This window comes from Mesoplodon mirus (genome assembly GCF_964341445.2).
Source record: "Mesoplodon mirus genome assembly, chromosome: 2".
Lineage (NCBI taxonomy): Eukaryota > Metazoa > Chordata > Mammalia > Artiodactyla > Ziphiidae > Mesoplodon > Mesoplodon mirus.
The window spans coordinates 127493062-127519980 of NC_138977.1; the positions used below are offsets into that span (position 1 = coordinate 127493062).

At 49.4% G+C, this 26919-nt stretch overlaps 1 protein-coding gene across 8 annotated transcripts in view; it reads right to left on the reverse strand.

The window, feature by feature from the left end:
* TBC1D14 (TBC1 domain family member 14) overlaps positions 1-26919 on the reverse strand; it is a 106041-nt gene that overhangs the window by 4467 nt on the left and 74655 nt on the right. For 7 of the 8 annotated variants that reach the window (XM_082638928.1, XM_082638924.1, XM_082638925.1 and 4 more), the window contains 7 exons: positions 25134-25240; positions 21616-21696; positions 20438-20532; positions 18125-18196; positions 17300-17428; positions 14406-14515; positions 2240-2498 (listed from right to left, as the gene is read on the reverse strand). In XM_082638928.1, the coding sequence (XP_082495054.1) occupies positions 2240-2498; positions 14406-14515; positions 17300-17428; positions 18125-18196; positions 20438-20532; positions 21616-21696; positions 25134-25240 (853 nt within the window). The remainder of the gene's footprint in view (positions 1-2239; positions 2499-14405; positions 14516-17299; positions 17429-18124; positions 18197-20437; positions 20533-21615; positions 21697-25133; positions 25241-26919) is intronic. The other variant, XM_082638927.1, reaches the window with a different exon arrangement.

The window sequence follows — 26919 nt, forward strand, 5'->3', positions numbered from 1 at the left end:
AGTCAATTTTAGAACATTTTCATCACCCCATCCTCCAGCTATCACAGCCCTGCCCCCCACCTCGCCCATTCCCTTGGCAACCACTAATCTACTTCCTGTCTCTACAGATTTCCCTTTCTGAAATTGCATAGAGTGGAACCACAGAGTATGTGGTCTTTAGTGTCTGGCTTTTTCACTTAACATAATGTTTTGAAGGTGCATCCATGCTGTAGCATGAGTCAGTACTTCATTCCTTTTTATAAACTGAACGTATTTATTTCAGAAATGCAACTCATGTCACACTAAGCACAAAACAGTGCCCACCCCGCCCTGTAAAACCAGGGGAGCATTTCACAGTATCACCCAAGGGCCCACTATAGCAGCTGTGCTCCTTCCCAAAAGACCCAGATAGGAAGGAAGACCACCAGCCAGAGAGCATCATATAACAGGACAAGGAAGTGAGGAAGGACCAGCCGGGAGGCAGACCAAAGGGCCCAGGTGAGAGGGGAACCTCGCTCTGGTTAATAAATAAACAGGAACTGAATTGTACACTGTTAAAAAGGTGAATTTTATGGTATGTAAATTAATAAAGCTGTTATAAAAATAAAGAGGCTGCTAACTAAGATCAAAGGGGAGAGTCTAATCACCTATGAAGTAATCTAGCCAAACATAAAAACTGACTGGGCCTTCAGATCTGTCAGTTTACAGGAAATACAGAGGAGAAGGACCGCATTAAACACCACCACAGGGGACTTCCCCGGTGGTCCAGTAGTTAAGACTCTGCGCTTTCACCGCGGGGGGCACGGGTTCAGTCCCTGATCCGGGGAACTAAGATCCGCGTGCTGCGCTGCGTGGCAGGTGTGAATGAATGAATGAATGAATGAATTTTTAAAACACCAGAGGGATAGAACCAGCAAAATCCAGATGGTGGGAACTGCTATTGGACAAATGACCTCGTTTCCTCAATAAATAAAGGGGGAAGGGAGAAGCGGAAAGGTGGGTAGCCTATACACTAAAAAAAAGACTTAAAAGACCTTTCAACCAACTGCAATGTGTAGACCTTATTTGGATCTTGACTTAAGCAAACTATAAAGCTACTGCTGACATTTGAAAACAGAAATCTGAAACTGACTGGATATTTGACAGGCACATGGGGGTTCGTTATTCCATTTTATTCTATTTTTGAATGTACTTTAAGTCTTCTACTAATAAAAAAGATTAATCAGGAACAAGCACTGTATGGCATACTTGAGCAAGTACAAGCCTCCCCTAGGACCTGATGCTCAGGCAGACTGAGCATACGCAGGGTCAGGAAGCAAGGTTTTATTTTCTCCCTTTCAGAATGATCAAGACTGGAACCAGACAACAACAGCCAATCCCACAGGGGATAAAACCTAAGGGGGTGTGTCCAGAGGAGAAGAGGGGAACCTAGAAGCAGCAGGCCCGGGGTGGACGCGCGCCCGGGGTGGACGCGCGCCCGGGGTGGACGCGCGCTCGGGGTGGACGCGCGCCCGGGGTGGACGCGCGCCCGGGGTGGACGCGCACTCGGGATGGACGCGCGCCCGGGGTGGACGCGCACTCGGGGTGGACGCGCGCCCGGGCTGGACGCGCGCCCGGGCTGGACGCGCGCTCGGGCTGGACGCGCGCTCGGGGTGGACGCGCGCCCGGGGTGGACGCGCACTCGGGGTGGACGCGCGCCCGTGCCATCAGCTCAGCTGCCCCACTAACAGCTGCTAGAGCCGGAGCAACATATCCCCACGTCCAGGGAAGCCCTCCTCCCGCCCTCCGCCCTCCGCCCTCCTCCGCCCACCCTCCTCTGCCTCTGCACCTACTGAGAACACACAGTTCACCTCTTTGGGCCTCCTTTGTTTATCGGTGAGATGGGGACAAGTTAGTTCCTTTTGTTTACTGTCTCTGACATTTAAAAAAAGGGGGGAAGGCTTGTTTTACAAAATACTATCTAACACGCAGAGAGTACTGCAACGGCAAACCAGAAGTTCTGACCTCCCAGCGCCACTGCAGAATGAGGGGGAAGGCTTTTATTCTCCAGCCCCTTCTTCTGGCAGAGACCCAGAGAGGAAACGCCTGCCCAAGACCCCCCTGTGGCAGAGCCGAGCCTCAAGCCCAGGTCACCTCACTTCCAGCCCAAGAACTACTCCAGAGAGGGCTGTTTCCTCAAAGGGCACTGGGCATAACTCACTTCCTGAATCAGACTACTGAGCCATCGCTCTATGGAGTAGAGAACAAAAGACCCGCTTACCTGAGCCCACTTCTTGTTTCGACTTTGCATCTGAACTGTAGCTATGGAAGCAAAAAGTTCCTCTGCAGGCAAGTCCTCGGGCAGCCTCGTTAGGAACTGAGCTATGTGAATGAAGTCCATGTGGGTCAAGATGTCCTCGAACAGCTTCAGGAGGCCCAGGGCCGTGCGGAACAGAAACTGCTCCCCGTCACGACAGAACACATCCCACACGCGACAGGCCAGATCCAGGGGCAAAGATTTGCTATATAAAGTAAAGATCCTGGAAAAAAAGTTTGAGTTGTTCACATTCTGGATGGCACAAAGAAAGACCTCTGAATTCAGGTCAAATCCGTTAAAATGCTCCCTGAGTTAGTCACTTTCATACTTACACCGCGGGGCGGGTGTGGGGGGAGGAGAAGCCCTAGGCCTGCAGTCACTCTGACGGTCAATTTAAACATTTTATAGAACAGCATTATCAGGGAGCTTCCCTGGTGGTGCAGGGGTTAAGACTTCGTGCTCCCAATGCAGGGGGCCTGCGTTGAACCCCTGGTCAGGGAACTAGATCCCACATGCATGCCGCAACTAAGGAGCCCCTGAGCCACAACTAAGGGGCCCCCCTGCCACAACTAAGACCTGGCGCAACCAAATAAATAAATGAAAAACAAAAAACAGAAAACAGCTTTATCAGCTTTCACAGAGAATCTCAAACACCGTACAGTTTCTGAATTAGACATCAATTACTTCTACGTGCAACACATATTTACCGTGCACCTACTATGTGCTTATTACTCTGAGGTAAGTGCTAGATATAAGGTTAATAAGGCAGACAGAGCTTAGAGTCTGGTGGGGAGTAAAAACAGTAAACAGAAATGTGTAATTCAGGGACTTCCCTGGTGGTCCAGTGGTTAAGACTCCATGCCTCCACTGCAGGGGGCACAGGTTCGACCCCTGGTCAGGGAACTAAGATGCTACGTGCCACGCAGTGTGGCCACAAAAAATACACACACACACACACACACACACACACACAATTCAGCATACACAAGTACCCATTACTTCTGAAGAGTACCATACATTTTTCTCCCAGTAGGGGTCAGCAAAGGAACAGAGTAAATTTTTCCAAATAAATCTGACAGTGGAGTACAAGAAATTGATCTTATATTTAGCAATGCAAACCATCAGATGAAAAAAATAAGTGAAACACAGATATGTATTCCCTTAAAAAACTGTGATGATCACAATTCAAACTACCAAACAAATACAGTCTTAGGTGAGCAAACAGGTCTAATCATCTCTACCCTGGACTTGGGCCTGTGTCACAAAGCAAGGCGAGTCCAGGTTGAGATGCAGGCCAAGCTGATTCTCTGTGAATCCGCCCTCCTCCCGCAGCTGTGAGACGCAGCCCGGGTGCCATCTCCGGGTGCCTCCTGACCCCCACCCACTCCGGGCCCCGCTCTGCCCCCGTGCTTTGACCGCGAGCTGTTTGCTCCTGTCTTCCCCACGGACACTGCCCAAGAGTAGGGACCCCAGCCACTGCATCTCCATCCGCAGCATCTGGCGCAGCACCGGGCAATCTCTGCTGAGGAAGTGTGTCCACGAACCCCCAGCCCGCTTCAGGATGTCACAGGTGTTAGTGGTTCTCACTGCCTTCTTCCAGTACTAGTCCTCATCACAAGTGGGGACGTTCTCTAGCCCTCCTGGAAAATCACTTTCCCACAGGTTTCAGTATTTCCTTAGTGCCCATGCTGACTCGAGACCCACAGGGCCCGTGAAGGCAGCTGAGCTCAGGTGCTGGACTCAGACAGCGGGGCCGCCTTGGTCAAGAGGTAATGTCACCAGGCCTTTAACAGCAGGACTCTCACTCTCCTACAACAGATCCTACCAGAAACATTACACCGGGACTTCGCTGGTGGTCCAGCGGTAAAGAATCCTCCTTATAATGCAGCGGACGCGGGTTCGATCCCTGGTCAGGGAACTAAGATCTCACATGCTGTGGGTCAACTAAGCCCACGTGTGGCAACTACTGAGCCTGCGCGCCTCAACAAGAGCCCGCGAGCCACATCTAAGACCCGACGGGGCCAAAAGTAATGAATAAAGTAAATAAATAAATAAGTAATAAATCTTAAAAAAAAAAAAAAAGAAATGCCACCCCATGCTGGCAGACCTGCTCACAGGTTTCACAGGCACGGGCTTTCTGTCTGCCGCGAGCTCCAGGGTGCAATCTACTCTGCCTCTCTCCCCCTGGCAGGATGCTCTGCGGAGGAGCATTCACACAGCGTGCTAACTGAGACCCAGTAACCTTCAGGGCTACTACCCCCGTCAGTGCTTTACAAGGTTCAAGAAAGGCATAATAATTTAGACTTCAACTCAGATGATGGAAGAGGGAGACAGATGTCAGAGAAAAATCAGCCCAGCTCCCACCACCAGTAACAGAACCAGACCCTGAACCCATGCCCTGAATGTCCACAGTGGGCCACGTGCCCTCAGGCAACATGCTGAGGAGGACAACCTACCTTTAAAAGGTACAACAAACCTTCAGCCTGAGGGTCTGTCTCAATAGACAGAAAACCATCTCATTACTCAGTCTAGAAAACACAGTTCAAGGGACACAGCCAAGAGACCTTTGTTTCGCCTCTCAGTCTAAACACTCTCAATTCTATCTAGAAGACACTTTATTCTTAAAAAATGAAAAAGAACTGACCTAATCCCCAGTACTACTTACATGCCAATTCATCAGTGGAAATCAAACCTTACATCTTAAAAGCAGAGTCTTGAGCAAAAAAAGATGGAAAAATTGAGTAGCTATAGGCAAAGAGGGAGAAAAACAACAAAAGAAATTTCTCAAACATAATATTCTTGAGTTCAGATTTGTGTGTGGGTCTTCATAAACTACTTCAGATATATTTTGAACTTTACAAAATTAAGCCAACATCCAAATGATGAAGAATGCCACATTCATCTGGGACACAGTAAGTTCTATACAAGTGTTATTTATTATTACATTTTTTAAGAATGTATACCAAAAATGATATATATTAAACACATTCGAAGTACTGTCTATAGGGAATGGAGTGGGGATGGGACAAAAAAGATTAACGACAGACAAACAAGAGTAGCCTTGGGCTTCCCTGGTGGCACAGTGGTTGAGAGTCCGCCTGCCGGTGCAGGGGACGCGGGTTCGTGCCCCGGTCCGGGAGGATCCCACATGCCGCGGAGCGGCTGGGCCCGTGAGCCATGGCTGCTGAGCCTGCGCGTCCGGAGCCTGTGCTCCGCAACGGGAGAGGCCACAACAGTGAGAGGCCCGCATACCACAAAAAAACAAACAAACAAACAAAAAAACAAGAGTAGCCTTGCATGAAATAGTGACACTAGTTTACCATGAACTCATTAGTATGATTAATTTAATCTTCTTCAACTTACATTTTTAAAAAAATTCACAAGAATTTACCAATCAAGCTGTTATCAACCATTTGCTTTACTGAGTTGGCAAATACGGACTATTTGCAGGTAGCATTTGTGGTAAGTCAATGGTTCAAAGTTCAAAAAACTCACCCTGAACTTAGGATGAACTTAAGATATAAAAACTGGACTTCCATGGTGGCACAGTGGTTAAGAATCTGCCTGCCAGTGCAGGGGACATGGGTTCAAGCCCTGCTCTGGGAAGATCCCACATGCCGTGGAGCAACCAAGCCCGTGCGCCATGACTACTGAGACTGTGCTCTAGAGCCCGTGAGCCACAACTACTGAAGCCCACGCACCTAAAGCCCGTGCTCTGCAACAAGAGAAGCTACCACAATGAGAAGCCCACGCACCGCAACAAAGAGTAGCCCTTGCTCGCCACAACTAGAGAAAGTCCACACGCAGCAACGAAGACCCAACACAGCCAAATAAATAAATAAATAAGATATAAAAACTACAGCCAAGCCCAGCCCACCCCAAAAAGAAGAAGAAAAAAAAAAAGGGAATGCCACCCTTAATGCTTGTGATGCCCATCTGCTCAATCCTGCCAACCATCCTAGGCATTCCCATTACTCCATGAGGTAACTTCTGAGATCTGAGCCCTGCTGATTCTCATCAGGTCAGTCCATTCATCATAAATATTTTTCAAAGCCTGCTCTATGCCAGTCCCTGTTCTTTGTGCTGAGGCTATACAGCACAGAACAAAACAGACAAGTTTCCCGGCCCTCAGGGGTGGAAAGGGTATGCATAGAATGTCAGATGTTGATTTAAATAAAAGCAGTGGTGGGAGATACGGACTGCCAGTTTGGGTGTGTAAACAGGATGGTCAAGGAGAGTGCGTCACTGAAAAGTGACACTTCCATAAAGCCCTGAAGAGGAAGAGGCAAGGCAGGAGAAAGGGTCAGGGAAGTACCCAGACAGAGGAAGTGGTGAGCTCACGAGCTCTGAGGCACAAGGAAACCCAGCAACATCCAAAGAAGAGCAAGGAGGCCACTGGGCTGAAGCCAAAAACAGCCAAGGGGAGAACACGAGGATGCCTGTGGGGCCCAGGGGCCCAGCACACGGGACCTTACAGGCTGTTACCAGGCCTGCAGGTTTTATTCTATGAGTGGAGCATCTGACCAGGGGAGGGGCCTGTCCCCTGTGCTGAGAAGCGCCTGCAGGGGAACGCAGGCTTCACTGGGCGACCACTGAAACGATCAGGCAGGTCAGCACAGCACGGCAGCAGTGGAGGTGGCCTGAAGCAGAGAGACTGTGGACAGACTCTGTGATGGGTGTGTCTCACGGGAAATGCAATGGAGGGGTGGGTCTAAGATGCAATTCAAAGGATGGAGTTCTCGTTAAGGAGATGTGGGATCGCTGGTTTGGACAGGAAGGTGAAGAGTTGAGTTTGAGGCATGTTACGTTGGTAAGCCAGACATCCAAGTGGATAAATAAATTAATCTGGAGTTCAGAGGGCTCTGGGCTGGCGACAGTTTGTGTATAGATGGTATCAGATAAAGGAAGTATTCTAGAATCAGAGAGTGAAGAATGTCAAATGCTGCTGAAAAGTCAAATAAGACTGAGAACTGATCACCAAGCACATACTTCATGCAGAAAAGTGTGATATGATACATTGTATGATATGATACAAAAGTATGATATGAAATGATACATTGTATCATTTACTATTTTTTATGTACTGAAATGGAATTATTAAGGCCTTGAATGTACTATATCTTAAATAAAATGTGCCTTTCAAAGAAAAGCATTTAAAAATTTTCCCCTGGCAAATGTCTACTCATCCACAGCTCAGCCTAGATGACTCTCTCTGGGAAGGCTGTTTCCTGGCCCCTGGGCTAGGCTGGGTCTCTCCCGTTAGATGTTCACACTGCACCTCATACATCCCTTTTGTAACATTCATCGAATGGGGATGGACCTCCCACCCCAGCTACCTTCCATGCTCTGAGCCTCACAGGCTCTGGCAGGCCTTCCAGCAGTCAGCTGCCGGCCCCTGGGATCCAGCCCGGGCCACCTCCTGCTCAACACCAAGAGTCCAGGGTCACTGCCTCCCGGTCTCCTGCTCTGGACGGCCAGCCTCTGAGCAGGGAGGTTGTTCTCCTCCCCTCTCCCCTTCAAGCAGGGCTGCTCAGAGCACATCCGCAGGCTCCCTCCCTCTCCTCCCATCTCCCCTTTCACTGGAAAACCATTCATCACCGGCAGCTTTCAAATGCTTGACTGTATTCTAAACCACATTTAGACTCAGAACCAGCTGTGAATAGGACACTGAAACAATGCTCTCCTGGTTTCCTCTCAGAAGAGTGGTTAATCAGACTCCATTCCTGCGGGTGAAGAGCCACTCAGCTCCCGTGGGGCTGAGGTGAGCCGCACCAGCCCACAGCCCACAGCCCAGGAACACGAGGGCTGCTGTGTGCACAGGGCCCTCTCTGTCTGCAGTCCTGCAAGTCTGCTCCCCAAGGGGGACCCTGGGCTTCACCCTGCTCCAGCCAGGATGCGTGTGGAAGAAACAGGGGCGGACGGCGAAAGCCCCACAGGCCTTCCCGGGACCTGCTGGTGGTGTTCCCCCATGCAGGAAGAGAGAATTCGAGGATTTCTCCCCCAAGACACGTTTGCTTTTCTCCCCTGGACCACTGCATACTACTGCACTGTACATGAAAGATGATAGTTTCAGGTACCGATTCAACTAATGCAAAAAAATGTCTTTTTATATTGCTAAGCTAATGAAGTGGCTATAGGCTCACAAAAGACAACAAACACAAATTGTGTGTATCTATTTCCCCCTTTATGTATGTAAGAGGAACAGTTTCTTCCCTGTCAAGCCTTCACAATTTCCAGAAAGCATTCTTATCTGGCGATGCCTAATCTAACTGCTTGCCTGCAAACAGGGAGCACAGTCAGGGAAGGGAGATGGGGAGGGAGTCCACCACTTCCAAAGCCGGGCATGGAGGTAAAGCTCCTTCTCAGGAACCAGTGGTGGGAGAACGGACACCCACCCTGGTCTGCTTCTCAAAGGCCCTGGCTGCAGGTAAAACAGAGCCGCCAGGAAGCACATACTTCCCGGGGCTGGGTGCTGCTTTATAAGCTCCTACATGGATTATCCAGTTTATTCCTCGAGGAAGTACAACCATCATCTCCATTTTGCAGGTGAAGAAACCAAAAATAAAGGGAGGCTGTGGAAACACAGACTTAGCCTGAGGTAAAAGGGCAAAGGTCACCTAGCAGTCTCCCTCATGGAGAAGCCACCGTCAGAGACGTGGACCTTCATGGCCTGACATCACCGATTTCCAGCTGTGCCCACATTTCCCCATCCTGACCAGTTCCTAAGAATGAGCCTTTGTCCCCAGAGCTGGCTTAGGAAGTGGCGCTGAACCCCACTCCCAAGCCCACCATGGTGCTCCAGAAACTCAGACAAGCAGGGAAGACGCTGCTAGATAACTACCTAGCCTCCTTAGATTTTGTGAGGATTAAATAAAACAACATTAAACACCCAACGCACAGCTGCATTCATTAAAAAATTGAAGGCAGTTGTATGTGTCTCGGTTCAAACTTAATTAATAAGCCCAACCCCTGACCCAATCCTGGAAGCCATCAGCCGGATCCACCTCTGAGCCCCCAGAGCACCCTCCAACTTGAGCCAAAGGTGTTCTCACCTTAGGTGCCAGCACCAAGCAGCAGGTAAATAATGTGACCCCTGCATTAGCACCTAGGCTCCATCTCAGCCAGGCTGCGGTGCGCTGGTGACCACAGGCTGTGCAGGCCCTTCCTGCAAGCAGCTTTCCCACCTGTGGGCTTGGAACCCTCCTCCAGCCCTCCATACGCGCTGAGGAAGCCCCCGCGTGGGCCAGATGCTACTTCGGATGCCGGGAGCTCAGTGAGACAACCCCACCCTGGAGGAGTTCTCAGGCAGACCTGGAAGTTAGAAGCTAATGGTAAGGGGCTTCCCTGGTGTTGCAGTGGTTAAGAATCCACCTGCCAATGCAGGGGACACGAGTTTGAGCCCTGGTCCAGAAAGACCCCACATGCCACGGAGCAACTAAGCCCATGCGCCACAACTACTGAGCCTGCGCTCTAGAGCCCGCGAGCCACAACTACTGAAACCCACACACCTAGAGCCCGTGCTCCGCAACAAGAGAAGCCACCGCAATGAGAAGCCCGCGCACCGCAACAAACAGTAGCCCCTGCTCGCAGCAACTACAGAAAGCCCGTGGCAACAACGAAGACCCAACGCAGACAAAAATAAAATGAATAAATTAATTTAAAAATAAATAAATAAAAGCTAATGGTGAAATGTATGCAAGATGCGATGGAAACTAAAATCTTCCAACGGTAATTTCACCTTCAACCTGCCTTTAAGGTAGAGACTGAGTGTAATGACAGGATCTCCAAGTATCACCAAACGTCATTCAAGAAACATTAATCAGGATAGAGAAAGTTCTGCTTGACTCTTTTATTAATTCAGGATTATATATTACAAAACCTACTCACGCCTCTGAATAATTCTGCCGTTTGACAGCAGTGGGAAATGTTTTGGTAAGTTAAATGACCACATGTCAGTCCTCTGCCTGAACACTGAAAACTCTGTAGGAAGATGAGCACGGCGGGCGAGATCCTGTTGTGATCCTCCCGTCTCCGTGTGAGCAAAGAAGAGCGACAAGCACACTAAATAAAGACCCCTTGCCGGGAAGGCGGCATCGGCAAGTGAATCTAAGTCTCAGCTGTGAAGTCTCTGTAACACTGGGCAGAGGGCAGCCCCCAGTCCACGTGGGGAGGCTAGCACCCGAGTGAGCCTCGGGCTGGACTCCATGGATTTTAAACCCAGGAAGGGCCCCTCAGGAACAGATGCATTCTTGGCTCTAGGACTCTGAGCCCAGCACGGGGCCAGGCACTAGGGACACAGAGGGGACTGACAAAGCTCAGTCTGTTACCGGAGCAACAAGAAACCAGCGATGCTCTCAGTGGGTCGGCGCCGTGATGGACGGAAGCATCAACTGCTGGGGTGGAGGGGAGAGAAAAGAGGATTCTGGAAGAATAACTCTTAAACTGGGCAAGACAATGTCCTATAAAGCTACAATGTTATAATCCAGGGGGTGGAGAAACTGTCCTGGGAGTGAAGAAGGACAACTCCTAGATGGCCTCTGGTGGGCAGACGGTGGGGCAGGAGAGGAGATTTTGTCATCTAATCTGAGCACCTACACAGCTCACCCAGGACACTCGGCGGCCAAACCACAGGGGCTCCACAACCCTCCGACATGGACAAGGAGAGTCAGCTACTGGCACCCTCTGCAGACCACACACACAGTGCAGCTCCACCAGGCGTGTGCAACTCAGGCAGGCCCTGATGTCAGGGGTGTAGACATGGCTTTGGGAAAGTGATGTGATGTAGCAGAAGAAGCAAAAGCTCTGGAAAGAGATCGATTTGGACTGCTCACTACGGGTGTGACACTGGGTAAGGGGCCTCAGTGGCTTCCTCTGTGCTAAGACGGACCTGCTCCAGATGCTGTGAAGGTGAAACAAAGCAATGAATGTCTCTGAAATGCCAGCTTCTAGAGCAGGTCCTGAGCAACACCTGCTCTTTCCCTGGGCCTCCTTCCCATTGCCCACCCTGTTTCTGATCTGAGCTTTTACCAAGAGCCTGAATCACTGCAGACCATCTATAAATGTGGACTGCAAGGAATAATTCATGAATGCATTCAACTCAAATAGTTACTAAGGCCTGCGCTAGGACTGCAGATACAGGCAATGTTCTACTTGGTCCTAATTCTAGAAAGTAGTCAAGCACCTCACCAAGAATAAGCCAACGCCAGCAGAGGCCTAGGCATCAAAGCACAGCGGGCGGCATTCACGAGGCATCAGGCACCGACTACATCACATCACACAGGTCTCAGGAGGGGACTCCTTGGCGCTCCCTTTCCTTCAGACACCCAGTGCCCTGCTCCACGTTCACTGCCCACGTGTCTGACGCACACTGTACACTCTCTCATCAGAGTGCTGACGCATCTTTGGAGCCTGAGCTCTGGGACCCACCTCGTGGGTTATGCTGCCTTATAACTAAATCCCTTAGAGAGGACTCTGTGGGGAAGCGCACAGGCTCTGGAGCAGGCGGCTTGTGCCTGAACACCAGCGGTGCCAGCCAGCTAGCCATATGACCTTGGGCAGGTCACTCTGCCTCTCCGGGCCTCAATTTCCTCACATGTAAAACAGAGGTGTTACAATTCACTCTAAGGGCTTGTTCTAAGGGTTAAATGAGATCATGTGAGAAGCACTGGAGTCAATCAGTGCGAGTCCCCTTGGCCTCTGCCCCCACTGGATTATAGCCATCTTCGGCCTAGAAAAAAAACAGATAAGCACTCTCCAGGACAGCACGCTTCACACTGCCCGTCGTGACCATCACTGATCTCTTGCACTGTGACATCATCAGAGTGGATCAGCACCAGCTCTTTTTTTGCAAAGAAAATAGGAAATTTCAGAGCGTTCTGCACATAGTAAAGGCTAGGTACTGTTTCAAAAAACCTGTCTCAGTCATATATATATATATATATTACATTGCTGCACACACGGCCACACACCAGGTCACAACATAAAGTTTATTTCCTTTTGCAAGTCAGGGTGAAAAAAGTTTGAAAGACACTATTCCAAGGCAGTGTTTTCCAAACCTCCCTTTTACCTGGAATCTTAAGAATCTAACTTGGGGGCCTAAAACAGATAAGGTAGAAGCTGAAGACTCTGGTCCCATGTGATCCTCTCCTAACAACCTCCCCGAGGGGTCACAGGCCCCAGGCCTGGGAATCTGTGAGGCCAGGGTTCATAGTCAAATTACAGCACAGGTGCACCAACAGGTGTGCAGAGGCACAGCCTATGCAAAAGTTGACTGTTCATGGGGTAGAGAAATCATTTGTTGGTTAAGTTAAGGTGGCCTTTTAGGCAGGCCCCAAACACTCCCACCCGGAACAGCCAGACAGGTGAGCCCAGCACCCCAGTAGTGGCCACTTCATGGCCTGATGTCTATACTATTCTGTAGTGACGCCAGCACTTGTGGCCTCAGCTACGAGCTCTGACCTCCAAACCCTTGTTCCCAGCAAGAATTCAGCGGAGTCAGAACAGTCTCAGGGTTTAGAACAGAAGCAATGAAACGCCAAGAGTCCCAAAGGCTCATTCCCATGGGTGCAGACAAATCAGCTTTATTTAAGGGACTGAGCCTCGTTTCACATGACATTCGGACTTTACCTTCTAGAAGTAAGCCTTTTGTCTCCTGAAAAAAGTGAGCAAAAAAAAAAAAAAAGTCAAACCAGCTACACGTTCCCAGCAGTTTTAGATTCACTGCACAAATTAGTGCTGGAGCCCAAACGGGCCTTTCAGTCAAAGTACGTCTTTCCTTCTGCAGAGCCCCTTCTGCACGGTGGGGCAGGGGGATGTAGGGTGATCACCTTACAAGGCCCTGAAAGGCTAACCATCTGGGTAGACAGATGAGAAAACAGGCTCAGAGAGGCTCCATGGCCCTTGTTCAGGCCACAGCTAAGTAACGAGAGAGACCGGGGGTCGGGCGGGACTGCAGGATCCCGGAGCTGACACTCCTCCCACAGTGGGGGCCTGAGGCACTGCTCCCTCTGTGCCCCCGGCTACCGCCAGCCTTCTCAACTGGCCCTCTGCGGGTGACATCCCAGCCTTTCCCCAGGCCACCACATCCACTGTGTGAGAAGACTTGCCGGTCTACCGCTCCACCCCGGAACTCTCTGGAAGCCTGTAAGTATACTCCGACGTCCGACAGGTTCCCTAAAGCTGCCGTGTTGCCGCATCCGGCCCCTCCATGCTCTGATCTCAGCTGGTCCCGCAGCACTTGCCCTGGGACCACAGCCTGCCCTCGCCAGCGCCTCTCCCTCACCACTCTCCACCCACTTCTGCAGCCTCGGCTCAGGCCCTGCTCTTTCTGCCTTCGTCTGTCCCTGCCTCCAGGCTCCCCCGCCTCCCCTAACCTAAAAGTCACTTCCAACAGAACTCACCTCCATCCTCACCCCAAGCAAAGGCCTTCAACTGCTCCCTCTGGCCCCGGTAATCCTGCCCGAGCTCCTCAGCTTGGCATCCAAGATGCACCAGACTTGGCCTCCCGGGCTCTCGCCTGCCATTCTCTGCCCTGTACTTTAGGCTCCCACACCACCACACCAACTTCTGCAGCCCTGATGCTGCTGCAGCACCGCATGCTCACGTCACGTCTTGCTCAAATTCCCGTGTTACCTTGTGTACCCTGACCCCTCAGCCTGTCTCCAGGCCTCGGTCCTCCCCTTGTCCCAGAAACAGCATTCATCACATGCTGCGCAGCCTTGCTGTGCACGGACAGCCTCTCCCCCTGGACAGAAGCTCCAGAGAGGCGAGCGCCTGCCTGTCTCCGATCCCAGCGGAAAGCCCGCACAGACCTGGTGCTTAGTGACGCCTCGCGGAAGGAATGGGTAAACAGCACCTTGGAAACTGAGAGTCCAAGACCCCCTTCTCCCCTGGAGGGAGTTCAGGAGGACCAGTCAGAGTCACAGGCAGCGCTCAAGAGAGCAGCAGAGCCGAGCAGGCGGCCAGCAGCACGGGGCTGAGACACAGGCGCATCGTGCTCAGGGCGCTGGGGAGACTGTAAGGCAGGACGCGGGGCTCAGCTGAGCCCTGAGAGAAGCCGGCAGTGAGGAAAGAAAAATGGGGGCACGGAGATGAGAAAACACTCTGAAAACACATAAAAATGCAGTCTTACCAATCGATTAGGTAGATGTCTGGAGTTAAGTTGTTTTTCTTGAAATGAGCAAATAATTTCGGCAAATTTTCTTCAAAGAATACCTCAAATGCAGCAAAATAAGTCAACATCTAGGGAGATAATGCGAAATACACTAATAAACTCATTATCAGCACACATTTCCAATCTACCAAAAAAAGTCAATTACTTACACCTTTAGAATCTAACAATCATCTTCGTATGTAAATTCTCACACCCCTTCGTCGGCAACCCAAAACTAGGCACTACACAGGCAATTTCTAAATAAGCTCACTCTCTAACCTCATATAACGTTACCGACTACATCTTATTATTTCTTCCACTTGTAGATAACTGAAACCCAGAGCAGTTACGTAGCTTGCCTAATGAGGTCACATCACCAGCGTGTGGCAAGGCAGGGCCCTGAACCCATGCCTGTCCCTCAGGCTAGGTTGACTCCTGATGGCCTCAGTCTTTTCTAAGAACCAGGAGCGAATTAACTGTCGAAAATGATCTCAAAAAACACGTCTGCCTGCCTGCCGACCCGCAGCGTTTCCAGAGGGCACATAATGCTAATACTGAGGCAGGGCAACAGCGCTCTGGCTCAAAAGTGCAGCTCTTTTGAGGCACCGAGGGAGAAAACACTGAAGGGAAAGGAAGTGGCCACAGCCTGTTTCATGAGCACATGCTTTTCAACTTCTTACAGGGTTTGCAGGGAAACGAAACGCACAGAGCAACGGTGCGGTGCTGAAACAGAAAGAACAGCTACAAGTGTATGGGAGCGATACGAATCTGAGAGGCTGGATGCACGTGGGCAGATGGCAACTCCCGGATGCTGTTTGCACATCTTAATGAAGGCATGTACAGTAAACCAGGGGTTCCCAACTGGGGGCAATCTGCCTCCCGGAGGACATTGGGCTGTGCCTCGGGACATTTCTGGTTGCTCCATCTAGAATGGAGGTGCTACTGCATCTGGTGGGTAGAGGCCAAGGATTCTGCTAAACAGCCTCGATGCACAGGACAGCCTCCACCATGGCTATCCAGCCCCAAATGTCCACAGCGCTGCTGCAAAGAAACCCTGCTGGAAATGCAGGTCCCACTCAACGTTATGATTCTATGATTTTTCCTTAATAATACAAGCTAAATTTTTTAAGCACAGTTTTTATCATGTATTTCCAAAGAGGAAGCTGGGATCTTATCTTCAAAATGAGGAGGTATTTAGATGTAAATCATTTTATTATATATAAAGAGTTTTTTCCCGACTACGAAAGTAGTATCTATAAAATGCTCACTGTGGAAAACTTATGAAGTACAGAAATGAATAAAGATCATCCATAAACACTGTTACTATTGTGGTATATTTCCTTTTATTGTTAAATATGGTAGCTATTTATTATGGAATACGTTCTGTTTTACATGCTTTTGAAAAAATTAGCATTTTATCTTAAATATTTCTCCAATACAATTCTTTGCAATCAGTACTGCGCTGGATATATTTCCAGATTTTAAGGAACCATTCTGCATTCCCTTAAATCCCCATTTTTAAATGTTTTCATTTTTTACAATGAAAAATAATTTTAAATTTTATTGAATAATTACAAACAACCATGTAATAACCACCTTTGTGCAGAGTGCCTTGCCCACACTTGAACTTTCTTAGAACCTATTCTTACGAGCAGAATTATATACCAACGCCATTTACTGCTACTGACATCTAACACCAAACTGTCTTTTAAAAGGACTCTGGGGCTTCCCTGGTGGCGCAGTGGTTGAGAGTCTGCCTGCCGATGCAGGGGACACGGGTTCGTGCCCCGGTCTGGGAGGATCCCACATGCCGCGGAGCAGCTGGGCCCGTGAGCCATGGCCGCTGAGCCTGCGCGTCCGGAGCCTGTGCTCCGCAACGGGAGAGGCCACAGCAGTGAGAGGCCCGCGTACCGCTAAATAAATAAATGAATAAATGAATGAATAAATAAATAGATAGATAGATAGATAGATAGATAGACTCTGCCGATTTACATTTCCCTTCACAGCCAGCATTCAGCAGCAGCTTTAAAACACTTCTTTAAAAAAGAAAAACATATGTACGGCCTGAGCAAGAAATACTCAGGAGTCCTTAAGGTATCAAGGAGAAAAAGTGCCTAGCTGATCTAAACTGTTAGATCGCTTTGGTCCTAAAGTACTGACGATAAATTAATTATCAGTGAACTATCAACAAATGATCAGCAAATCAAGACGTTAATTAAAAAGCTGATGATCTGTTGAACTGGTGACTCCTCGTCTGGGCTACTGGAAGCAGAGGGGCTCTGATGCCGGCTGCTCGCGGACCAGCTATGCGCCTCGATGGAACCCCGTCACTCCCGAGCCTCGCTTCCTCACCGCACCAGGAGCAGGTGGGGCCTCCCCAGGGCAAGGACTGCCAACTCCTTCCTGAACAAGCCGCCGCCCATGGAGACGCTGGTCTCGAACGCGTCTCCCTCCTGCGTACCAGCCCATCGCGTGAAGCAGAGCCCCACGTGGCAGCGGGCAGCCACAGGACCCCACTATGCGACAGGCTATTTGACAGACCCTAACGTGGGGCCTGCTCCTGAGCTTCTGCTTGGACACAAAGTGTGTACGTTTGTGCAGGAATCTCCCTCCTCCCTCACTTGAAGAATGTATTTTCAGAAATACTTTCTGAAAGAAGGTACTAAGAAATTCATGCATATGGCTATTGACCACATGTTTTTAAAGTCCAACACAATGCCCCAGATGAGCCGCCATGTTACCTAGGGTGACTTATTCTAAGTATCTTAGTGGAGGGAGAATGCATTCTTTTTCCCGCTGAAGAGAATGATTAGGCAACGCTTGCTGTGTGTGGACACAGCACCCAGGGCACAACACACACAGGGGATACTTACAAGGCCGTGGTCCACTCGGAAAAATGCCATTTGACAGGGTTTATTCAAAAGATTAGAAAAAGCAATGAAGGCATCTGCAGTATCTAAGTTCAAGATCAACACTGCCGCTATGAAGGACATGCCCTGAACCTGAGAGGAGAAGAGAAAGGGGCATTAAACAAATGGCAGCCACCACAGTCAGAGCAGCTCTTCCATCTTATTGAAAGAGGAACCCAAGCACCCTCACGCTGGAAGGTCCCACACTGCGCCCACCCATCGCCACCCACCAGAGGCTGGACCGACAGCCTCATGGATCCCGACCTGCTCTGACTCGGAAGCAGAGCCCTGGCGCGCCAGCCGCCTGTGTGCGCTCCTTCAGTCCCACCCCTAACACGTGGGAAACCATAACCCCCCCCGACCTCTGCATTTGACAGGCTGCCCTGCAGAATGTACACCTTCCTGGTGCCGCAGAAATGTACGTCTGAGCGAACACGTCACTCTTTCTAAAGCCATGCATGCACACGTCTGCTAAGCCCCAGAAACGTCAGCAGCATTAGTTTTAAAAACTGTTACTGCTAAAAGCTTTCCTGATTTAACGCTGAGAAAAAAAAAATCACATGCAAAAAATGAAAATCAAACCCAGTTAAAATGTAGTCAATGCCACAGAGCGGCCATGTCAGCTCAATTTCTCTACGAGGAAACTGAGGCAAGTCATTTATCATGAGACTTTCCATACCGAACAAAAAATGGCATTCAACCTGACATCCGCACCTACGATGTGCCGGGCAATATAGTGACTTTCTCTCTAAAGGAGAACGTTATAAAATATTGGAAAAGTTCACTTACATAACCCACATCCGGTCGGTAACAAGTGTAAGCGCCCAAAATGCTGTGCAACATGTCGTGGTACGGGCCACCCTACAGGGACCAACACACCAAAGGCACGCGTCAGCAGTGTTAGTGCTTGGGTGATGGATGTCGCCGCCACCAGGCACGCCTGCTGTTTCCGAGCAGACCTCGTTGCCAAGCATTATTAAGCAGCTCGGCGCGTATCGCATGACTGGACAAGCGCTACCTACCAACCCACAGCTGACCAGGTCATCTGTAGCTCTGCCTACAAAGCTGCACTGAGCTGGTGGGCTAGGTGTGAGCACTGCGCTAGAACAACTCCCTTAGTTTGGCTGCTGCTGTGTAACTGCAGTTCCCCGGCAAGTTCAGCAGGTGACCAGGTACCCAGGCTCTTCAGAGCCGGTGCGTGCCCACCGGCGCTCTGTCCCCCCAGCACGCCCCCCTCCTGACCACCCTTTCTGCCTCCTTTGCCCTAACAGCCAGTGTCTGTGTTTTTTTGTATTTTTCAGCATGGGAGGTGCAGGAGATACACTCTAATTCTTAAGTCCTAATAGCTACCTTTTTCTTCTAAGCATTCTCCAGCTCTCCCATCCCTCCAAGATTTCCATTTGTTCCTATAACTTCTTCCAAAAATTTTAAGTGTTGGAATTTCTTTTTCCTAACTGAGCACAGAGGTGCCTCACACTGATGCTAACGTGTCTGAAGACACTGAGCTGACGGGCTCAGCCCACGTCACATGCTCACTGTGCACGTCTACTGTGTGGCTACACGAGAACGCCATGGCCCAGCCATCCCATCCTGACGTATAAAAAGAAGAGGCACTTCCGAATCATAGAGGGACAAAAGCAAACAGCAATGGGAGGGTAAAAAGATGACAGCCAGGGCTAAGTGGGTAAGAGAAGGGGGGACAAGGAGGGACCCTGTGGTAGCATCAAATGTCCACCTGAGGATCAGTGTCGACTGTCACCAAGTGAAATGTGGTCTAAGGCCAAATGAGAAAAAAGCAAAGGCACTATACTGAACTTTCCTTAAAGCTAAATGTTCTTAACTTAAAAGATTTTCCACCACCCTTCTGATTATGTCCCTCTAACTTTGGTGCTAAATGGCCATTGTTTGGTGAAAATATGGTGCTAGTAGATGGCAGTTCCTTATTTTAAATGTCCTTAACTTGTTTTGGACATTTCATAGTTTCCCCACACTCCCCCTTTGTTTTTTTTAATACTGCCCATTTACGAAATCTAGAACTTTGGGAACCACAGACGGAGAGAGACACGCCCAAAGGAAGCCAGAGCAAAGAGGAAAGCCACTTGTCCCCAGCCTCACCCGAAAGACATCCCTAAAGCTCTCCTCCTCTTCTGAACACGTCTTTCAGCACCAAGTTAATCACCCGGTGACTCTCAAAGTCAATGATACCCAATCCCCAAGAGATGTTCCATGGAAAACATTCTGGGGCCTGGGTCTGGGAAAGGCTGGACCTCGGTGCCCACAGGGTGCAAGCACCCTCTCAGATCCTGTGCCAGTTCCGTGACGGCCCTTCCTGGCTACACTCCAAGTGCGTCTCAAAGCTCTGCCCTTACACTCTCTTTCCTCCAGAGCAGGGACCGCCCTGCAGCTGGTTCCTACCTCAAATAGAGCAGCCAACAGTTAGTAAGTAGGGTCCACGAAATTGAGCTGTATCCTCTGTGTTCATTCCTTTAGCGAGGTTCCCTCTCCCAAAAGGAACTGGGGATTCCCTGAACCATCAGCTGTTTGATGCTTCCATTCTGGTCCTCCTTCTGCCTGGAATGTCTTTCCCATTCTCTGGTCAGACTGTCAATTCAAACCTAGTCTAACCACAGCCCAAGAGCCACTTCCTCAGTGACAGCGTGCCTGATGCCTCATCCCTGACCTCTCCCGGCTGCTGTATGTACTACCAGGAGAGTACCTGGGACACGCCACAGGTACTTGAGGTATTTTGAGAAGCCCAGCTGTGTCTAAACTCTACACCTCCTGGCTCACTCTAGGTGGTCGCTAACTGATCTGTTGTAATTTATTCCACTGTCCTTTACTGGTTACCTAGTGTGTACAAGGCATGATGCTAGAAACAGGGGCATGACAGAATCAGATTGGGTATTCCTAAGTCATACTAAATATTTGTTGGAAAGGATCAGTTACTCTTATTTTTAAAAGTCTAAATGTATTAACAAAGGACCCTCCCTCCCAACAAAAATCCCTGGTACTTTTCAAACTTGATTACAAATACATGCAATTTGACATCTGTGAATTTTAGACAAAACATACTTAGAGCAACAAATCACTGCCACCACCTACTTGCTGGAAAATGCAGAGATTAGGGAACGTTCTGGAAATGTCCAGTTTAATTAGCTCCAGACTGGCTTCTCTGTCTGCTGCTGAAAAACCAGCATCTGTCAAAAGATCAAGAGTCATCACACCTCTCAGAGGTGAGCGTGTGGAATAACTGCGAGGCTTAGAACTTTTACAAGAATGAAACAAGGGAAGGAAGTTCCTCAGAAGCACATGGGCCTAATTACAACTTGAACCAACACAATCAACAGTTTGTAGGATTTCTTGCTTTAAGAGTAAAAATCTCAGAGCACCATCTAATGTTAGCCCATCATCAGACATTTTCTAGAGTCTGAAATCAGAATCTAATTTGAAATTACCTTTTAGCAACGACTGTCAGTGGAAGTAAGGGCAAGTCAGGGAACAGACACAAATGAATTCCAGGCACAGAAAACACCAAAAGAATCACTGTTTAATCCAGAACATCACGGGTATGAACGTAGAATATGTGTGAGTTACTGCAGTATAACACTCATGTGTACTATTTCTAACAAATAATTATGAATAACTTGCTTTATATTTTTTAAATTCCAGTACCACATAGACAGTATTAAAAAAAGAGCTGCAAAAAAGGTACTACTTAACCAGCAGAAGTAATCATAACCATTCTTGTGTGTCATGGAAAATTCTAAAAGCATAATCTAGGAAATATGCAGTGCTCTTGTCTCTTTGGAAGTAGCTCTGATGCTCCTCTATAAACCAACACTCAAGCAATCCTGGGTGCCAGGCTACTGTACATCACGTGAGCAGTGAATAAAGGAAAAGATATTGGTCATGACCAGCCCTCCAGCATTCTAGGACACTAACAAGTCTCAGGAACTAGTATGATCTTTCTTATAAAAGTTTTCTTCTTTAAACTGTTCGCTCTAAAAACTCCCTTTTCGGGGATCCCCTGGCGGTCCAGCGGTTAGGACTCGGCACATTCACTGCTGTGGCCAAGGTTCAATCCCTGGTCAGGGAACTAAGATCCCACAAGCTGCTCTGCGTGGCCAAAAAAATACAATAAAATAAATCCCCTTTCCCACGAAGCTTTTATAAATTTGCACCAACCACTACTTCAGTTAAGTAAACCTTCCTTGTTATGTACTAAATAATGATACGTGTAACTGACCAAAGGAGCCCACCGGGGTTAGCGTCATGTATACCTTCATTCTCCACTTCAGAGCCTCCCGTGCTAAAGCACCGCCACCGCTCCTTGGCTCGGGCAAGACAGATGTCAAAGAGCTCTGGAAGAAAAGGCTTTGGGTAAGTGTCATGTGCACACGTGTCTCCTGAGAAACACCAGAGAAGACACTGTTGCCTCGTTCAAATATTTACAGTTCAACTACACACCACAGGCTTATTACAGCTACCAAAACGATCCCCCCAACTTGGCCAGAAGGTACTTCTATTGTCTATAGACATCACTATATACAAAGAAATACATAAAATGCCTCCATGCCTGGTATTCACTCTGTTACACAACCCACCCATAAAGCTATATTGTTTTGATGCGTTTGTGAGTCTATCGCCTTATTAGACTGTGAGCTCCTTGGGGTAAGACCATTAGTCTCTCATTCATGTCTGTATCCAGAGCAAACAGCTCTGGGATTGACACAGATCAATATAATCAATGAATATCTGACTGATGAAGAAAGGGAGAAACAAGCAGAAAACCCAGAACAAGCAGAAAATCTGGTTTCAAATAAAGACAAGATGGAACCGCTACCCCCTGGCCCAGTCTTCCTGAACTTGCTGCCTGAAAATGGGATAGGGGTGCAAGCAACACAGGCAGAAGTTTCAAAAAATAAGGATTCTTGGTGGCAGAGACATATCAAGACAGGTCTCTCACAAGAGAGCTTCCAAATCTCCTCCATATTCAGAACTTATTTTTTCAATAATTCTTCTCTTTGGGTAGTTAGGCAATAGTGAAATAACTCACGCTCACAAATCTCACTTTTATACCCAGACCTCCAGGGGTATAACCATGCCCCACTCCTCCTGAAAGACTGAACCCACAGAGAGAGGCTCCCAGGCCTCTGCTGGCCCACCCGTCCGGTGGGTGCTTCCCGCTCCTCCCCGGCTCCCATGCTTCCCTGCCATCCGTTGCCCTGGATCACCAACGACCACTAGTCAATCACTAAGACTTTAATTGCAGCTACCCAGAGAATTTCTACCACTTTATTTTTTCCATCAATACTTCTGGAGAATAAAGCAGAGCACATCTGCCTTCCGGACAGTATATGCTATTTTTTAAAATACAAGTCAAATTCTAGTAACACTGTTGTGTTCCAACAAGCTAAATTTTGATTAATGACCTTCTTCTAACCTTGTGAAGGATCTGATTTACAGTCTACACTAGTCTGCAACGGCAGTACAATTATGAAATAGAACTTCATACTAACACCATCACCTGGGAGGACTGCATGCATCTTAACTCAAATGCTTATGGAACAAATCTGGAGGTGTGCTGAGCTGGAGGCTAGAGGGTCTGGGGAACTTCTGCCCACTCTCAGTTTCCAGGAGGTGGGCTTAGCTTTGTTCATTTTGGCAGGAGGTGGAGGAAAACAACTGTGTGGCCCCTGACCACTGGGAACAACTTTTCAAATGAGGTATTTGACAGTTAAAGCACAGATGCTGGCAGCCTCAGGGTAAAATGGGTCAAAGTGTCAGTTTTTAAAACACCCGCATGGTTTTACTGGCGTGTGTCTGTGGGTGGAGAGGGAGTTAGAACAGTGAACACACCTTCTTTCCATACGAAGCTTCAAAGGACAAGGCTGACTTCCCGAAGAGTGAAGTTTAACAGTACGATTAGATTGACTTTCAGTGAGTTTCCAACTGCACAGCCACAAAAAGAGCAAAACCCTGGGGCTTCCCAAATCGCAACACAGGCTTCAGAGTCAGCCAGTGGCGGACTTTCTCAGTAGGGAAATAAGGTCAACAATACGTGCCCCTCAGACTGCTGCCAATGTTAACAAAGACGTGAGTAAAGAACCTAATCCGACGCCAGGCCTCAACAGCAGACTTCAAGATCATCTGTGTTGTCACATTGGCTTGAATATGCAGCAAAACTGAGGTTAAGAAGGACCCAATAAGGTGGCACTCGTTCATTCATTCATTCATTCAGCAAATACTTCCTGAGGGTCTGACTGCACAGAGAGCTGTGCTGGGCTTGGGTGACAGGAAGGAAAGCATGACAGGTGAGGCCGCAGCTTCCTGAGCATCAATTCTAGGTGGGCAACTGACATTAGGCAGCTAATTATACAAGAAAGACACAATTTAAATAAAACGAGCCAATATCAAAATTTAGACAAACTTTCAAGGCATGTGACTGATGAATTAGCCATTTAGCCTGATATACTACGATGATATGGTCTATGAAGGATTTTAATTTAAATAAAATCAGTGCAGCCAACAGTGAGAACCAAAAATTAAAGACACACACAGAGTACCCTGCATTACATCCAACTGGTGTAGAGTTGTTGATACGGTTTAGAAATTTTCAAGAACAGGGACTGAGATAAATGGTCATCCATTTCTCCAAACATCTACTTCTAGGGAAGCCGCTGAAAAACCATTTCCACAAGTTAAATGCTATACATCTTCTCACGTACAGATGTTAAGTTTTGGGCAGGTATAGATTAGCAAAAAAAATGGAACTTTGAGGAGATCACAATGAAAGGAAACCAGTGCCCATTCACCCAAGATGGAGCACACTGCTGGCCAAGGCTACCATCGCACGTGGTGAGATCAACACCTGACAAAATAAAAATTACAATAACGACACGAGCCCAAGCCACACAGAGAAGATACAACAATCTATTTTAAACTCAAGGGCCTTCAACAGGGTAAAAACTGCCACCACCAACTCCACAGCTGGGCACTAATACAAAGAAGACAAGGAAGGAGTTCGAGTCCTGAGCAGCTTAGACGGCAGAAAGGGAGGAAAAGGGAAGAAGGAAGGATCACCATTTCTTCAGCACTTAATTGTAAGTCTACGCGCTCCTAGCATCACTTTCACTCTGGGTCGCAGCCTGCAGAGCGCTGGGCAGATAGGGGAGTGGACCAGTGAACACACTGGTGGAGGAGAAGCACACCCAAACTGTACGAGTGCGTATGGCGGGACAAACAGCCCTAAGAAAGGAGGGTACGGAGCTCACCTCCCTCTGGACTCAAGCTACTAGACCCTGGAGGACCCAGTCCTAGCACAGTATGCTGTCCCCTCTAAGGTGCTGACGTATAAGATGCCTGGGGGAAAAAAAAGTCACAAAAAACCAGAAGTACCCCAGATACAGCACCTCCACAGAAAGAAACATCCTTCCCTTCCACTTTCACGTCCCCATCAAGGCTCGCTTTCTGCAGGACTCTGAGAAGAGATCCGAACATGGCTCAGCCCACTAAAGCCTTGAGCCCCATGTGTGCTTCCCATGTACTCAGGGAAGGTGACAGCTATCAGGAAGAAGGCGAGCGTCTGCTCTGAACTGACACCAGGTAACTGTAGCACCCAGGAGTGAGCCCCGGCTCCCCACCGGCTCCAATCCTGGAAGACACACTCACCTGGCCTCTCCGAAGACACAGCGGCGTAGCGATGGCTGCCTTTCTTCCTAACGGGGCAAATGGGACAGCAGAAGCCACAGGACCCAGGGGTGGATTCCCCAGGCCTAGGATCATGCAAGCCACTCACCGTGGGTGATGTTTAACTCGTTCCCAATGGCTAAGCTCCAGACTTTGCCTCTCACGCTGGGAGGGATTCCCTGCCACCATAAATCTCGAACTTTTCTAGAGCACCACCTGGACAAAAATGGAAGCATGAGTTTATGAGTTTGTTCTCAGTGACGAAATATTTGTCTACCCACGTGCTTAACCCCAAACCACAAAAGCGGGGGGAGGCACAGTAGTTATGTCACAGCCCCTGGCCTCAGGGAGCTTACAGTCCACCGTTCCAAACAGACAGACCAGGAGGTCGACGACTACCTCCCACTGGGCCACTGGGTTACTGCTGGGCCAGGTGTGCCACAGGCACTGCACACGCAGACGTGGGCGCCACAGACCAGGAGCCCAGAGTGCTATTCTGGAGCCAAATTCTCAGTGACCAGTAGCAGTCGAAGCACAGGAATGGTGGGAAGGACGTTCTGAACAGAAAGCACAGCAACAGGAAATAACGTGGCCTGCTCCAGGAACGGCAGGCAGCTGGGCACGGTGGGGGGAGCCGGGGGCACTGCCGCAGAGCTGCCGAGGGAGGGCAGACCCCAAGGGGCCTCGAGAAGGGAGCCCGAGAGCACGGCCGCCAGCCTCGGCACAGCTGCACACACACAGGTGAAGCGCTCAGGCAAGGCAACTCTAACGGCAGGGCAGCTCTGCTAACTCAGAACATTCGGAACTGCAGAGTCGCTGAGGTCTGCTGGTCACAGTGAACACACACTGCTAACGGACTGGGACAGACATAAAGGTGCCAAAGACCCCCAACACGGTGCTCCTCAGCACAGCACAGAGCGGAGAGCACGGGCTGATGCTGCAGAAACCAGGGCTGCAGCCCCATAACACCCTCACCTGGGGAACCCGGAGCAAACTCCTTCTCCTCTCACTCAGTATCATTCTCCCTAAACCAAGATGATGGAACCTTCCCCCTGACCCCAAAGGGCTGCTGTGAGGATTCAGTGGGACAAATCAGAAAGGCGCCCGGCACCCAGCTGGTGGTCATTAAGTAGCAGTTCCCATATGAAGGCACGCGTCTGGGCTACATCAAGCATCAGTCAGTGTAGGGTGGGCCAGGGCTCTGCAGCCACACAGGGCGTCAGTCCAAGGGTTCTGAGGGCCTTAACTCTTGTTACTGGCCCCACTGCCCAGAAAAGCAGGCTCTGGGCACAGCTTGTGTTCCCTGTGCAGAGCCTCAACAGGGCAATGTCCGCTCCCCCGAGACCCCACCTCCACAGTGGGAGTGAGTGACACCCAGGTAAGTGCCAGAAGCAAGTCCCCAACAACCTGACACACGGTTCAGGTTGGAAGAGAAAAAAGGAAACTGGCGTCCAAGCTCCCCCAGCTCCTGCTGATAGGGGGAGGCCCAAAACGAACCACCAGTCTCTGTGCATGGCTCCAGGACTGCTGTCCAGATACCAGCCCCTAACCATTCCGACCACGCAGGAGGGAAGACCTACAGCTGTCCCTCAGACGCAAAGGAGACAACAGTGCCGGACTCTATGGCGTACCAGCTACTGGGGGCTGTCACCAAAGCACACCTGGCACCCCTCCTCAGACAGGACAACAGACACTTGAGCAGACAGATGCAGTGTACCCAGCGGGGTCCTCTACAGGCACCTGGAGCCAGGGCGAGGGCAGGAAAGGCTTCTCCAAGGAAGACTGAGCTTTAAAGGACAAAGTGTTAACCGGATGAGAAGATACAGGGCAAGAGCACTCGATGCAGAGGGAATGGGACATGCAAAGGCCCCGAGGCTCCCTAAGGAAAGGGCACT